This window comes from Artemia sp. Qi Xiang Cuo, chromosome 1, assembly GCF_049724085.1.
Source record: "Artemia sp. Qi Xiang Cuo chromosome 1, ASM4972408v1, whole genome shotgun sequence".
NCBI classification, from domain to species: Eukaryota; Metazoa; Arthropoda; class Branchiopoda; order Anostraca; family Artemiidae; genus Artemia; species Artemia sp. Qi Xiang Cuo.
Window position 1 is genome coordinate 54,878,733 of NC_142794.1, and position 13,884 is coordinate 54,892,616.

The following is a 13,884-nucleotide window of genomic DNA, read 5'->3' on the forward strand; positions in this document are numbered from 1 at the left end:
AAAAACCTGTTTTTTTTTAATTTAATTTCTGATCTTTTTTTAAATAATACTTGGAAATCCGGCGCCCCCTTCATAGAAATGTCCCTTACCCCAAAATAACATCCTCCACGGAAATATTCTCCCGAGTAACCCTCTCCTCCAGCCCTCCCCCCCCCACCAGAAAAAAATCCTTCCTGAAAATGTGTGTATGCTTCCCAATAACCAATACAATATGTAAGCACTGGGCAAAGTTCATAACTTGCAGCCCTTCCCCTGGGAACTGTGGGGGAATAAGTCATTCTCAAAGACAAATTTACTAGATTTTCGACTATGCTGAAGAATATGCTATCTCGAAATCTTTATTGGGTGACCTTGAGAAAAAAATGAGTGGGGGAGGGGGCCAAGTTGCCCTCCATTTTTTTCGTCACTTAAAAAGGGCACTAGAACTTTTAATTTCCGTTCGGATGAGCCCTCCCACGATATTCTAGGACCACTGGGTCGATACAATCACCCCTGAAAAAAAAAATTAATAAAAAAAAATAATATAAATAAACACACGCATCCGTGATCTTTCTTCTGGCAAAAAATGGAAAATTCCACATTTTTGTAGATAGGAGCTTGAAACCTCTACAGTAGGGTTATCTGATACGCTGAATATGATGGTGTGATTTTCATTAAGGTTCTTTAACTTTAGGGGGTCTTTCCCTCTTTTTTCGAAAACCGGCCAAATTTTCTCAGGCGCGTAACTTTTGATGGGTAAAATTAAACTTGATGGAACTTATATATTCAAAATCAGAATTAAAATATGATTCTTTCGATGTATCTATTGGTATCAAATTTCCGTTTTTTAGAGTTATCACGAACTGTTTGACTAGGTCCATAGCTTGGATATAGATCGTGCTGCACCCAGTCAATACTTAGTTTGTTTACAATATCTCACTAAAAATATGTTTCTCATCTTTGCACTAAAATTGTCTGCAGCTATGCATCAAAATTTCGGGTTTAACTCGTTTTTAGATAACGTTCTGACAGACCATGTTTATGCCCTTTCCCTCTCTGAAAAATCTTGCATGGTTCTATTTTAAACAAAGTGCAATTCTCCAAACTTTTAGCTTTAAAATCTGATGATTGAATGGGGGGAGGGTCAGAGTCTTCATGGAAAACACTCAGTTATTTCTCACTAGAATTTGCAAATTCTGTTCACTGCAACTCTCTTCCAATATTCTACGACCATTGCCTCGATTCGAACATGTCTAGGATATTATTATATGATGGCGAAGATTCATTGCTTTCCATTCCCAATACTTACTTTCTTTTTAATAAAATGGAGATAGAACACTAGAAAAAAGCTCTGAGGTGTCAACTTTTATTTGACTTTGAACTTATAGCAGTCAGGCACGTCAAACTTATAGCACGTCAGTAGGTGTTAATGAAAAATAAATGTACAAAGAGAAGTCGGTTAAAAGAGCGTCATCTTGATGGTCCAAATTCATTTTACAAAAAAAAAATGTCCAGAAATAATGCTACAGCATGTAAGCTCGGCTGCAGCGCTTCAAAGGGCATCAAGTGATATTTTTGACACATTCTACAAATTTGGCCTGTAGAACCCTATTCTTGGCCCGAAAGGAGACAGAAGAAATTAAATAAAAAATTAGTTTTTGTCAAACGGAAAAAATAGTGAAACTAAAATTTTCGGCACGAACAGAAATTATTCCGTTAATTAGGGTTGCTTCCCCCTCCCCAAACCGCACTTTTCACACTAAAGCTTGATTTCCCATTTCAAATACTTTAAGAACGACTGCTCAAGCACGCGAATAGCTTGTATGAATTAAAATCTAATTTATTTTCCAACACCTCAAAAATAGAAGGAGAGCTCGTTGAGGTGCATTTGATTTAAATAATACAATTTTCAGTTCAAACATTCTAAAAGATAATCAACTTTATATTTGTTGGAATCTGGATTGCTTTTAGAACAGCATTGAAAGACTTCAGCATAATGAGTAGAGGTTTAGGGGAACAGTCCCCTCCTCAATTTCTGTAGTGAACAGAAATACAAAAAAAAACAATATAGTCAATCGTGAAATGAGCAGAAATTATCACAAATAAGAGTAGGGCTACCGTACCCTAGGCCCTCTAAAAGCAAGAGCGTCATTTGGAAAAAATAAATTATATTTAAAATTTTAATTTTGCTTTACAATTTCAATTAAAATTTCAATATAATTAGAATTTCAAATTTAAAAATTGGCTCCAAGGGCACATGAGGGTGCACGGAACAACAAATTGTTCTTTGGTTGATTTTGCACCTTAAAATGGGCATAAGAACTTTTATTTTGCTATTTATGAGCCCTGTTGGAACTTTATACGACATTAAAGAGTATATGATTAGGCGGAAACAAATCATAGGTACAACGCCCTTTACGAAGTAAATGTTATTGTGTTGAACTTTTGCTTTATGTGATAGATCAGGGCAATTACTTTCTAATTGCCTTAAAAAAAAGATTTAAGATATATAGGGCTTTTTATAATTAAGGTCAGTTACGTCTGAGTGGTAAAGGCTTGGAATAAATAGTAGAAAGTAATACTTACATCCAACAAGCATAACGCAAATAGTAAATATCTTCTCGCAGTCGGTGTTGGGTGAAACATTGCCAAAGCCAACGGACGTTAAGCTCGAGAAAGTAAAATAAAGCGCAGTAACATAACGCGCCTAGAAAAAGAAAACAAATTTAACTTGGCTTAATACTGAATGAGCGATACTACGGAACCAAAATAAAAAATGGCATACGATGAAAATTTGAAAAAGATAAAAGAACTTACGCTATAACTTTACTACAAAAACCAAAATGATTTCTTTTTATAAAGAATTATTTATATACTCAGTTCAGTACAATGCAGCATTGAAACAAATTAATGTGCGCCCCACGAAGAGTAAAGCAGCAACTATAAGGTGTAACTAAAAAACAATTAGTTCGTGTAAACGAACTGTAAGTAAGGAGTGACTCAAATCAACGGTAACCGAACCTCTAAAAAAAGCATTTTGACATCATTTGATACATCAAAAGAATTAGCTTTTTATACTGATTCCAAATATATAAAATACATTATGCTTAAATAATATTACCCATCTAAAGCTACGAGCAGAAACAGTAGTAGCAGTAGTAGCTGTAGTAGTACCAGTAGAAATAGCAGCAGCAGCAGCAGCAGTAGTAGAATTAGCAGTGGTAGTATTAGTATTAGTAGCAGTAGTAGTAATAGTAGGATTAGTAGTAGAATTAGTAGTAGCAGTATTAGTAGTAGTAGTAGTAGTATTAATAGTCGTTACAGTTGTAGTAGAAGCGGTAGTAGTAATGGTAGTAGTAGTAGTAGTAGCAGTAGTAGTAGTAGTAATAGTAGTATTAGTAGTAGCAGTAGTAGTAGGAGCAGTAGCAGTAGTTTAAAAGATCTAAAGCCGAACTGGCCAGCCATGACAAAAAACACAGAGAAATTCATACCATTGAGCAACTTTCTAAATTCTGGAAAAGATATAACACGTAACAGTTTGGCAAGTGGAGTGTATAGCATTCCTTGCTCTTAAGGAAAATTTTACGTCGGTCGAACACACAGCAATTTGTGGAACGTTTTATTGGGCACCAGAATTCAATACATAATGCTCTAAAAATTTACAAAACCCCCAGAAAGATTTACATCAGCTTTAGCAGAACATATATTTTTTAATTCGGACCATTTTGTGCTGTTCGAGGAGGCAACAGCCATTTCCCATAATAAAGGTTTCACTCAATGGGATCTTGAAGCATTAGAAAAAACATGTTTTTGCAGGTTTAAAAATTAATAGAGGTACTGGTAATATAAATGTTAATCCTATTTATGGTATTATTTAAAAAATGAACCCATATTCAAAAACAAAAATAAAGTATTGCAAAATGTCCCAGGGATTAGTTCAAGCAACAAACCTAAGTGAATAGCAGCATGAAAAGCTTTGCAAAGAATTATGTCGCAATAATATATTCTTTGTTTATTTGTTGTTTAAAAATTTTTTTATGCATTTACTTTTGTGGTTTTATGAAGCTAGCTTCAAATTGTAAATGTTAAGTAATTGTATATTATATATTTTAGGTTAGTCTATTTTAGTTTACATTAGCAGTAGTAGTTCCAGTAGTAGCAGTAGTAGAGAGCACATATTGCCTTTTCGCTAGTTCAACATCCCCCCCCCCAGCATACATTGAAAGTTTTAGCTTAAAATCCTTTTCTGAAATGATGCAGATACGCACTTTTGGTAACCTGGATGCACACAACTTCTTTTGATGTAGTTCAACACCCCCTCAACAGTACCTCAAAGTTTCAAGTTAATGGCCTTACCTGTTTCTGACACATTATCGATATACCATTTTTGAAACCTGAGCTCATACAGTTCACACTTGGATGGACATAGTGTCTTTCGATCCAGTTCAACTTGCCCGTCAGCATTTCCCCCTTTAGTCCAACTTTCCTCTAATGATACATATAGTGTCTTTTGGTTAACTTAATATGCCCCTCAACATTCCTTGAAAAATTTCAAACTAGTGCCATTAGCTGTTTCTGAGCCGCTTGGAGATACCGCTTTTTTGACAACCTGGATGAAAGATGTGTCTTTTAGTTTGAATCAACATCCCAAAAACATTTCGTGAAAGATTCAAATATTTACGATTAGCCGTTCCCAAGATATTGTAGATACACGTTTTATACATTTTAGATATACATAGTTCCTTTCGATTTAGTTCAAGTTACTCCTCAATATTCCCTGCAAATTTCATCTGGATACCCTTAATCATTGAGATATTGTGGGTATACCCTTCTTACACCCTAGATGTGCACAGCGTCTTCTGATTTAGTTCAACACCCCCCCCCCCAACACACCCTGAAAGTTTGAACTTAATACGCTTAGAAGTTCCTGATGTATTAAGGATACACCCGTTTGACACCTTTTTGAGCACCAATGTTCAAAGAAACGCCCTTCTCAGTAATAAAACCTACTTGTGACCAATTGGCAACTTTCATAATTTGCAGACCTTGACCTAGAGGTTTTGGGGTCATGTCATCCCTGGAGGCACAGTTATTAGACCTTTCGACTATTTGAACAAAATGGTCATCTCAAATTTTTATCAGACGGCTTTAGGGTTGAGGAGGGCGGGTAGCTCAAAAGGACATGGGAGGTGGAATGGCTGCCTTACAATCACCTTCGAATCTTAAAAAGAGCACTAGAACTTTAAATTTCAAATCGAATGAGACCTCTAACATGTTTCTACGACCCCTCCTTCCACATGAATTCACCTGGTGTAAAAATAATAAACAAGTAATACATTAAAGCCATATTACTCTTTGCCTATGATAGGTAACCCTACTTAGCATAAAAAAAATACATATACATTAAACTGTATAGAATTAGGCTGAAAACATGCAAAAAATCTAGTGATGCCTTTAGAGATCCGAAGTATGCAGTTTTAACGATCCTCATCATCCCATGTAGTGCTTTCGACCTAATAAAACCCATATTAAGAAGAAAGATGATTCAAGGTTATTTTTTGTCTTTTTTTAACAATCGACAGAGCTTCATGGACAGACTGTGTATATTAGAGGAAAACCAACCTTAATGCTAGGACCACCTGTACTATCTGGATTATAGTACTGATGAGTAGAGTTAGCCAAATAATCAAGCCATCCTATTTTACTTTTGAGCAGCGGTCTCTCTGCGTTTCCAATAGCGTACCTGAAAGACGACGAGAAATTAAAAAAGGAAGTAGTTTGAAAGACCAGAGTCTAATTTGCACTTTACTGAAAACAATTTTTATGTCGAGCTACGTGTTAACATTAAAAAATAACAATAATAACCAAGATTACTAAAAACAACAAATTAATAATGATTGACAGGTTAATTGATTCATTCATAAGAGTCTTAAAAGTTTTACCTTTACGGAAGTTGTAAAAAAGAAAACAAAATATCTTGTTTTCAGTGTGAAGTCCAATCTACGTCCTGATCTTCAGAAGGTAGAGATGGCGTTAGCCCTACTCTTCTTTATGGCAGTTTCTGCCCGATTTAAGTTTGAGTTGGTTATTTATTGTATATATTTTTTTTTCATTTTGGGTTTGATTTAATTTTTTAATAGCGATTTATGGTCGTTTAGAAACTTAGTTGACTTTATTTCTACTTATCGTTGGTTTAATGTAGCTCTTTGTTTTTCTTTAAAAAACTTCTTTTGTGGAGAAATAAAATAAATCAATTTCTGTTCTTTTTCAATTAACAAAGTTTTTTCATTGCTTAAGGAAAGAGTATTTTAAATCTTTTTGATTTTTCTTGATAAGAATCTAGATTTTGGCTTAATTTGAATTTTTTTTTGCAACGCTTTTTGATAAAAATTGTGCTATAGTGCTTTGGATGGATGGGTACGAGGGTAACTTGGAAGAATTTAGTTGATTGGTAATTCTAAACTTAATGACATTTAAGATGTTTGAAATCACCATAATTGCCATTGGTGTTCTTGGCTTTGTCGTTATAAGGTGCCATATCTTGTCAAAAAAATTCTTTTTTTAGAGTACGATCACTATTACCAAGTGTCACTCTTTACTTGCAGTTCTTTGCCACGAAAAGTCTTATATTTTGCAGGTCTGTCCAGGTAATTGCTTCGTTCAAAGGTAGGAAGAGGTATAGCGCGCCAAATTGCTGATCACTTTCCTTTCTGTCTTCTCACTTGAAGATAGAAAAAAAATACAGAGAGCCAAGTTGTGGGTTTTTTTATGCCAAGCGGTTTCTTTTTAGGCAATAGTAGGCTTTTAGGCCAATTTTTTTTGAAAAAACGCTCTTACATTGCACTAACCAAATTCATCTTTTCAGCTCTTGATTCTGAAAAGATCCCTGTAGGGATATATTTGGACAAGTATAACACATAGGATGTCTTAATTCATTCGATGGTTTACATAAATTGTGTCGCCTTGGATCTAGAGGATCTAATAATCTTTGCTTTGGTTGGAATGTTATTTAGATGAGAACATGTCCATACATCCAAAGAGCGAAGCACCTTTTGTTAGTTTGTCAGTGTTCAATCAAAGGGTTCTTACTTCGGCCTCTAAAAGTATTCGTAAAAAATCTTGACAGCGCTATTAAAACAGAGTGTATGTATTATTCCTAACAATTCCGTTAATCTGCTCTATCATTAATTTTTCCCATTAATCCTGAGTTGCACTTGACATTTCTACGTAAAACTTACTCGCTACTTCCAGTTATATTAGACTTTAAAAGGGTGTGTTGCCTTCCAGTCAAGTAGCTTGATCTAGCGACAGCAGAGTGAGGGTTGGAACCTTCAGAATATTTGTACTAAAAGCTTTATAAAAACTCGATGTTTACCAGCCTTAAGAAAGGATGCTTTTAACTTACAACTGTACCTGGTAATACCATGTGAGTATATCTTTCTTTCTTCTAGCTGATATCCTTAAAACAAAGTAACTTATTACTATATATTAAAAAAAAATTACGTATTCACGACCAGCTGTGTTTTCAAGGCATTAGAAAAAGAATTGCTGGACATACAAAGAGGACCCTAAAATACGCCCGCTAAGTTCACTTTCCATCCAGCAATAAAAAGAAGAAAAATGTCCTTCCTGACACTATTTATGCCAGAATAAATCCTAGATATTCTTCGTGCGACTTACATCTAACATTGTCATTGGATTCTGGTGCAATTAACAGTTTATCAAACAGTTCCTAGTAACAAAGTGAAGTAAGGGGCCACTCGGCCTAATAGCAACTGAAACTCTAAAAATTGGAATTCTGATAGAAATAGGTACACCAAGAGAATTGGCGATTGATTCTGATTCAGAACATACACAGGTGTATAAATTTAATTGTACCCATCAAAAACTAGGAGCCTAAGAAAATCTGCATGGTGTTCAAAAAAAAGTATGAGAAACGGCCCCAAAAAGTCAAGGAATCCCAATGAAAATCACAGCATCTGATTCTGCGTGTCAGAGAACCTTGATATAAAGGTTTCAAGCTTCTATCTACAAAAATGTGTAATTTTTTTATTATATACCAGAAGAAAGACCACGGATACGTGTTTATTTTGTTATTTTTCCCAGGGTGATTGTACCGAACCAATGGTCCTAGGAGATCCTAGAAGGTCCTAGAAGAGGCCTCACTTCAAAGTAAATAAAGATTTATTAAGTGCCCTTTTTATGTAGTTAAATGAAAAAAAACAAGTTTTTTTAACTGAAAGTAAGGAGCGACATTAAAACTTAAAACAAACAGAAATTATTCCGTATATGAAAGGGGCTGTCCCCTCCTCAACGCCTTGCTCTTTACGCTAAAGTTTGACTTTCTCACAACTCAATTTTTTTTAAACAATGTCCCCTCCTCAACGCCTTGCTCTTTACGCTAAAGTTTGACTTTCTCACAACTCAATTTTTTTTAAAAAATAAAAAAATTTAGCGTAAAGAGCAAGGCGTTGAGGAGGGGACAGCCCATTTCATAGACGGAATAATTTCTGTTCATTTTAAGTTTTAATGTCACTCCTTACTTTCAGTTAAAAAAACTTGTTTTTTTTATTTAATTTATGAACGTTTTTGAATAAATGCAGGTTTTGATCTTGGCTCACAGTACATGAATAATTAAAACGAAATTTTCATATTAATTTACTTTTATTTGGTTGAATGGCTTTCTCGTAACTTGTTTCATTTTCTTTACGAACGTTTTTATTAGTAATAAATATACGCAACTTACGAATTAATTTACGTAACGAACTTCTATATTCATATATTTTTAATACGTATATTAGGGGGTTCGCCCCCTAGTCAATACCTTGCTCTTTAAGCGAAAGTTCGAATTTTGTTCCAATTCTTTAAAACTGACCGCTTAATCAACAAATGCCGTTAATTAGAATAAATAGCTTTTATGAAAGTATTAAAAAATCTCTGGCTTAAAGAGTGAGGTATTGACAAGGGAGGAACCCAATCATATATGTAATATTTTCTGTTCGTTTAAAGTTTTGATGTTGCTGCTGTTGCAGTTGAAAAACTTGTTTTTTTATATTTAATTTCTGATCTTTTTTAAATAATGCTGGGAAGTCTGGTGTCCCCTTCATAGCATTGTACCTTCCCCCAATGAAACTTCCTTAATAAACAGTTTCGCCGAACAAACCCTCGACCTCCCCCCCCCCACTACCAGGAAAAATCTCCCCAGAAAACGTCAGTACTGTATATGTCCCAATAACCAAAGCTATATTTTAACAATGGGTAAAGTTCATAACTTTCAGCCCTCCTCCCGGGAGCTCCAGGGGATTCAGTCATCCTAAAAGACATACTTATAGTATTTTCGAACATGCTGAACAAAATGGCTATCTCAAAATTTTGATCAGGTGACTTTGGGAAAAAATGAGCGTGGGAAGGGCCTAGTTGCCCTCCATTTTTTTTGGTCACTTAAAAAGGGCACTAGAACTTTTAATTTCCATTCCAATGAGCCCTCCCACAATATTCTAGGACCACTGGGTCGATACGATCACCCCTGGAAAAAAAAACAAATGAACACGCATCCGTGATCTTTCTTCTAGCAAAAAATGTAAAATTCCACATTTTTCCACGTAGGAGCTTAAAACCTCTACTGTAAGGGTTCTCCAATACGCATAGTTGGACGGTGTGATTTCCATTAAGGTTTTATAACCTTTAGGGGGTCTTTCCCACTTTTTTCGAACATCAGCCAAATTTTCTAAGGCACGTAGCTTTTAATGGGTAGCACTAAACTTGATGAGTTATATATTTGAAATCAGCATTGAAATCTGATTCTTTTGATGTATCTATTGGTATCAAAAACCCGTTTTCTAGAGTTTCGCTTACCATTGAGCCGGGTCGCTCCTTACTTACAGTTCGCTACCACGAACTGTTTGAAAAAAAAAGTTTTTTTAACGGAAAGTAAGGAGCGACATTAAACTTAAAACGAACAGAAATTATTCCGTATATGAAAGGGGCTGTCGCCTCCTCAATACCTCGCTCTTTACGCTAAAGTTTTTGATTACGTGTTAAAGTTTAGTTTACGCGTTAAAGTTTACGCGTAACTTTTGATGGGTAGGATTAAACTTGATATAACTTATATATTTGAAATCATAATTAAAATTTGATTCTTTATATGTATCTATTTGTATCAGAATACCGTTTTCTAGAGTTTCGGTTACCATTGAGCCGGGTCCCAATAACCAATACTATATGTTAACATTGGGTAAAGTTCATAACTTTCAGCCCCCCCCCTGGGGGCTTTGAGGGATTAAGTCATCCTAAAAGACACAGTTATAATATTTTCGACCATGCTGATCAAAATGGCTATCTCAAAATTTTGATCGGATGATTTTGGGGAAAAAATGAGCGTGGGAGGGGGCCTTGTTGCCCTCCATTTTTTTGGTCACTTAAAACTGGCACTAGAACTTTTAATTTCCGTTCTAATGAGCCCTTCCACGATATTCTAGTACGAGTGGTTCAATACGATTACCCCTGGGGAAAAGAAAAAACAACAACAAATGAACACGCATCCGTGATCTTTCTTCTGGCAAAAAATGGAAAGTTCAACATGTTTCTAGATAGGAGCTTGAAACCTCTACAGTAGGGTTATCTGATACACTGAATATGATGGTGTGATTTTCATTAAGGTTCTATAGCTTTTAGGGGGTCTTTCCCCCTTTTTCCGAAAACCAACCAAATTTTCTCAGGCGCGTAACTTTTGATAGGTAAATTAAATTTGATGAAACTTATATATTTGAAATCAGAATTAAAATCTGATTCTTTTGATGTATCTATTGGTATCAAAATTCCGTTTTTTAGAGTTTCGGTTACCAATGAGCCGGGTCGCTCCTTACTTACAGTTCGTTACCACGAACTGTTTGACCAAACAGACTGGAGGGAAACTAACCCCCTCCCATGCTCTTTTTTTCCCAAAGTCATCCGATGAAAACTTTGAGATGACCATTTTGTTCAACATAAATGAAAGGTCCAATAACTATTCCTCTGTGGATGGCATGACCCCCACAGACCCTGGGAAAAGTGCTGTGAGTTATGAAGTTTGCCCTTAGTTTCAATACAGTATTTGCTATTGGGAAACATACAAACATTTTCCACGGGGGAGGGGGGGATTCTACAGGAACAATTTTTCCGCGAGGAGGGAGAATTCAGGGGATGAATTTTCCAGGTGAAATTTTACCAGGTGAAAGAGAATTTGACAGAATTCCTATCTGAAAATATTTTTAGTTGTCTTACTTTCTCTTTAGTGACTAAATTTTACATCTGGAGATGTTCCGGGGAAAACTTGTCCGGGGGAGGGGGGCAGAATTATCTGAAGGAAGGGGAGATTTCCCGAAACAGAAATTATTCATGGAAGAATTTTATACAGGAGAAACTTTCCACTGTGAGGAGAGGTATTTCCGGAAAAATTTTTCCACGGAGGGGGAATTTCTGGCATGGTTTGAAAAAAGACCAAAATTAAAATATGAAGAATTTTTTAGGCGGAACTATCCACCGGAGCTTTCTGAGGGGGGGGGTACACGGATCAGTTTTCCATGATGGAAGGAATTTTCCATGGATTTCCCAGCGCTATTTGAAAAACAATTGGAAAATAAATTAAAAAACAAGCATTCTCAACTAAAAGTACAGAGCAACGATAAAACTTAAAACCAACAGAAAACTGTCTGTATATGATGGTGGGCTGTCGTCTCCTTAATCCCTCGCTGTTTGCACTAAATTTTAGCACTTTAAGAAAGCTTATTCCAATTATCTTACTCCAATACAACGACCCTTGTGTTTCAGGAGTCATTCGTAAAGAATTGGGACAAAAAGTCAAACTATAGCTTAAAGAGCAACGTTTTGCAACGTTTTCTACCTCATATACGGAATAATTTCTGTCCGTTTTAAGGTTGAATGTTGCTCCTTATTTTCATTGAAAAACTTGTTTTTACATGGTTTTTAATAGCTAATAAAGCCAAATTTTTTCAATTTTGAAAATATCTCTGCACATGCTGTAAAAAAAAAAAAAAAAAAAAAAAAACTTACCAGATACAAGCTAGCCAATGAGCGATCAGTGCAAAGGTAGCCATTAAAAGAAGTAAGACGGCAGCACCATATTCTGAATACCGATCAATTTTCCTTGCAACTCGGACCAACCGCAGCAGACGTGCAGTTTTGAGTAAACCAATTAGTGTTGTTGTCTTGAAAATAAATGTAGTTAATTATAAGCTATGATAAACCATGTTTTTCTGACGAAAACAAAGCGCTTAATTGAAATTTATAAATGAACAAAAATAATTGCCTCGCAGATTAGGAAAGGTATATCTGCAAAATTTGCTTAAACAAACTGAGTCGTGATACTTTCCAGTGTCAATAGCGTTCTAAAAATCAGGACTTAACTGAAACACACAAAACCAAGTTAAAAAAATAGCCCAATAAAAAATTACATAAGCAGCAGGCAGGAAATAAAAGAAAAATTCATAACGCTGTAAATTTAGCAGACATTTAAGAATTCAATTATAATTCTTTTAAAATTCAAGCAAGCTCAGTTTTCAGTAAAGTGCTGGTTTTTAGAGTTCTACCGATACTAAAAAGATATCACAAGTCATTCTATCTGATCTCGTTTTGTAGGAATTACTTGCATAACTTCAGAGCAATAATTTTTGTTCGTTTTAAGTTTCAAATTCGCTCTTTACTTACGAAGATAAATTCAGTTTTGTTTCTAATTAGCTTTTGTTTGTATTTTTAAATTCACAAAATAAACCTTGCAACAAGATTTTTTTTTTTTTTTACTTAGGCAATGAAACTGAAAAATTCTGCACGATTCTTTGCAACAATAAGACATTAAATATAGATTTAACTTCATAATTCTTTTAAGCTTTGCCGTAACATGTGATAAACTTTGAGGTGTGTCTTTGAATCCAAGAGGAGTGTAGGCACCTGCAACTTTAAGAAATTGGGCATGAAAAACTATATTATTTTCATGGAAGTGAAAATAAATAAATGGCAATTTATTTCGTTAGGCGCTTTTTCTTCAAACCAGGTTTTTCAGTTTTCACGTACTGAGAAGGCTGGGAGAGGTAGTATACAAGAGAGGGGGGGATTGAAAACCTCCGGTTTAAGGTTTTTGACCATGGAGAAAACAGGATTACTCTTGTTACGTTTCCTAGTTTTTTCTACTACGTTTGACAGTTTACGACAGAGTTGTTAAGACAAATCTAAGAGGCACGGAGATAGAGGCGGTAGCTTTTAAATAATACACTAAACAACTCTCTGCGATCTTGCGATAGGTTGATAGCTTTGGCAGAAAGAAAGTAGCAAAAATAAGAAGATGAATGCTAACCATGCAAAAATTCCCATTTTTTAAGCAAAGTAGTTCAAATCTCCAGTTAAGGCTTTTAGACCATGACAAATCAATTAATTACCAATCAATCGGCATTCTGAACTGTTGATGGAAAGAATTATGTTTTGTGGCACAAAATGTAAGAAAATATTATTTTGACATGTCTCAATCTCTTTTGTTACTTAAAAATCATCTGCTTATGATTTATCAAAAACCTTGGTCATCATTTCAGCATTGTTGACATTATCATATGACGATTTGTGAATAAGGACGGAACTCACTGCAACATTTACTTCACACAGTGGAGATGGATCCGCATACAGTAGATCCGTTTTTCAAGAATGCAGTTAAGGATTTTCAACCCTGGAGACTATAACAGTGCCCTTTTTATGCTTTCCAGCCTTTGAACTTTAAAAATGGGAAAAAAGTGTTTTTTTTGGGGACTCCGCATTATCCGCTGTGTTGATACTCCTGAGATCAAAGAGTGGTACGCAGTTGAGATTAAAAGCCGTTTTGGAAGACTGTCCCAGCTTTCGGATATTGAAGTCATGCGGGAC

At 35.3% G+C, this 13,884-nt stretch overlaps 1 protein-coding gene across 5 annotated transcripts in view; it reads right to left on the reverse strand.

Annotated features, from left to right (window-relative positions):
• LOC148956492 (voltage-gated inwardly rectifying potassium channel KCNH6-like) overlaps positions 1-13,884 on the reverse strand; it is a 235,620-nt gene that overhangs the window by 92,480 nt on the left and 129,256 nt on the right. For all 5 annotated transcript variants that reach the window (XM_089095635.1, XM_089095625.1, XM_089095618.1 and 2 more), the window contains 3 exons: positions 12,031-12,185; positions 5,602-5,722; positions 2,566-2,686 (listed from right to left, as the gene is read on the reverse strand). In XM_089095635.1, the coding sequence (XP_088951761.1) occupies positions 2,566-2,686; positions 5,602-5,722; positions 12,031-12,185 (397 nt within the window). The remainder of the gene's footprint in view (positions 1-2,565; positions 2,687-5,601; positions 5,723-12,030; positions 12,186-13,884) is intronic.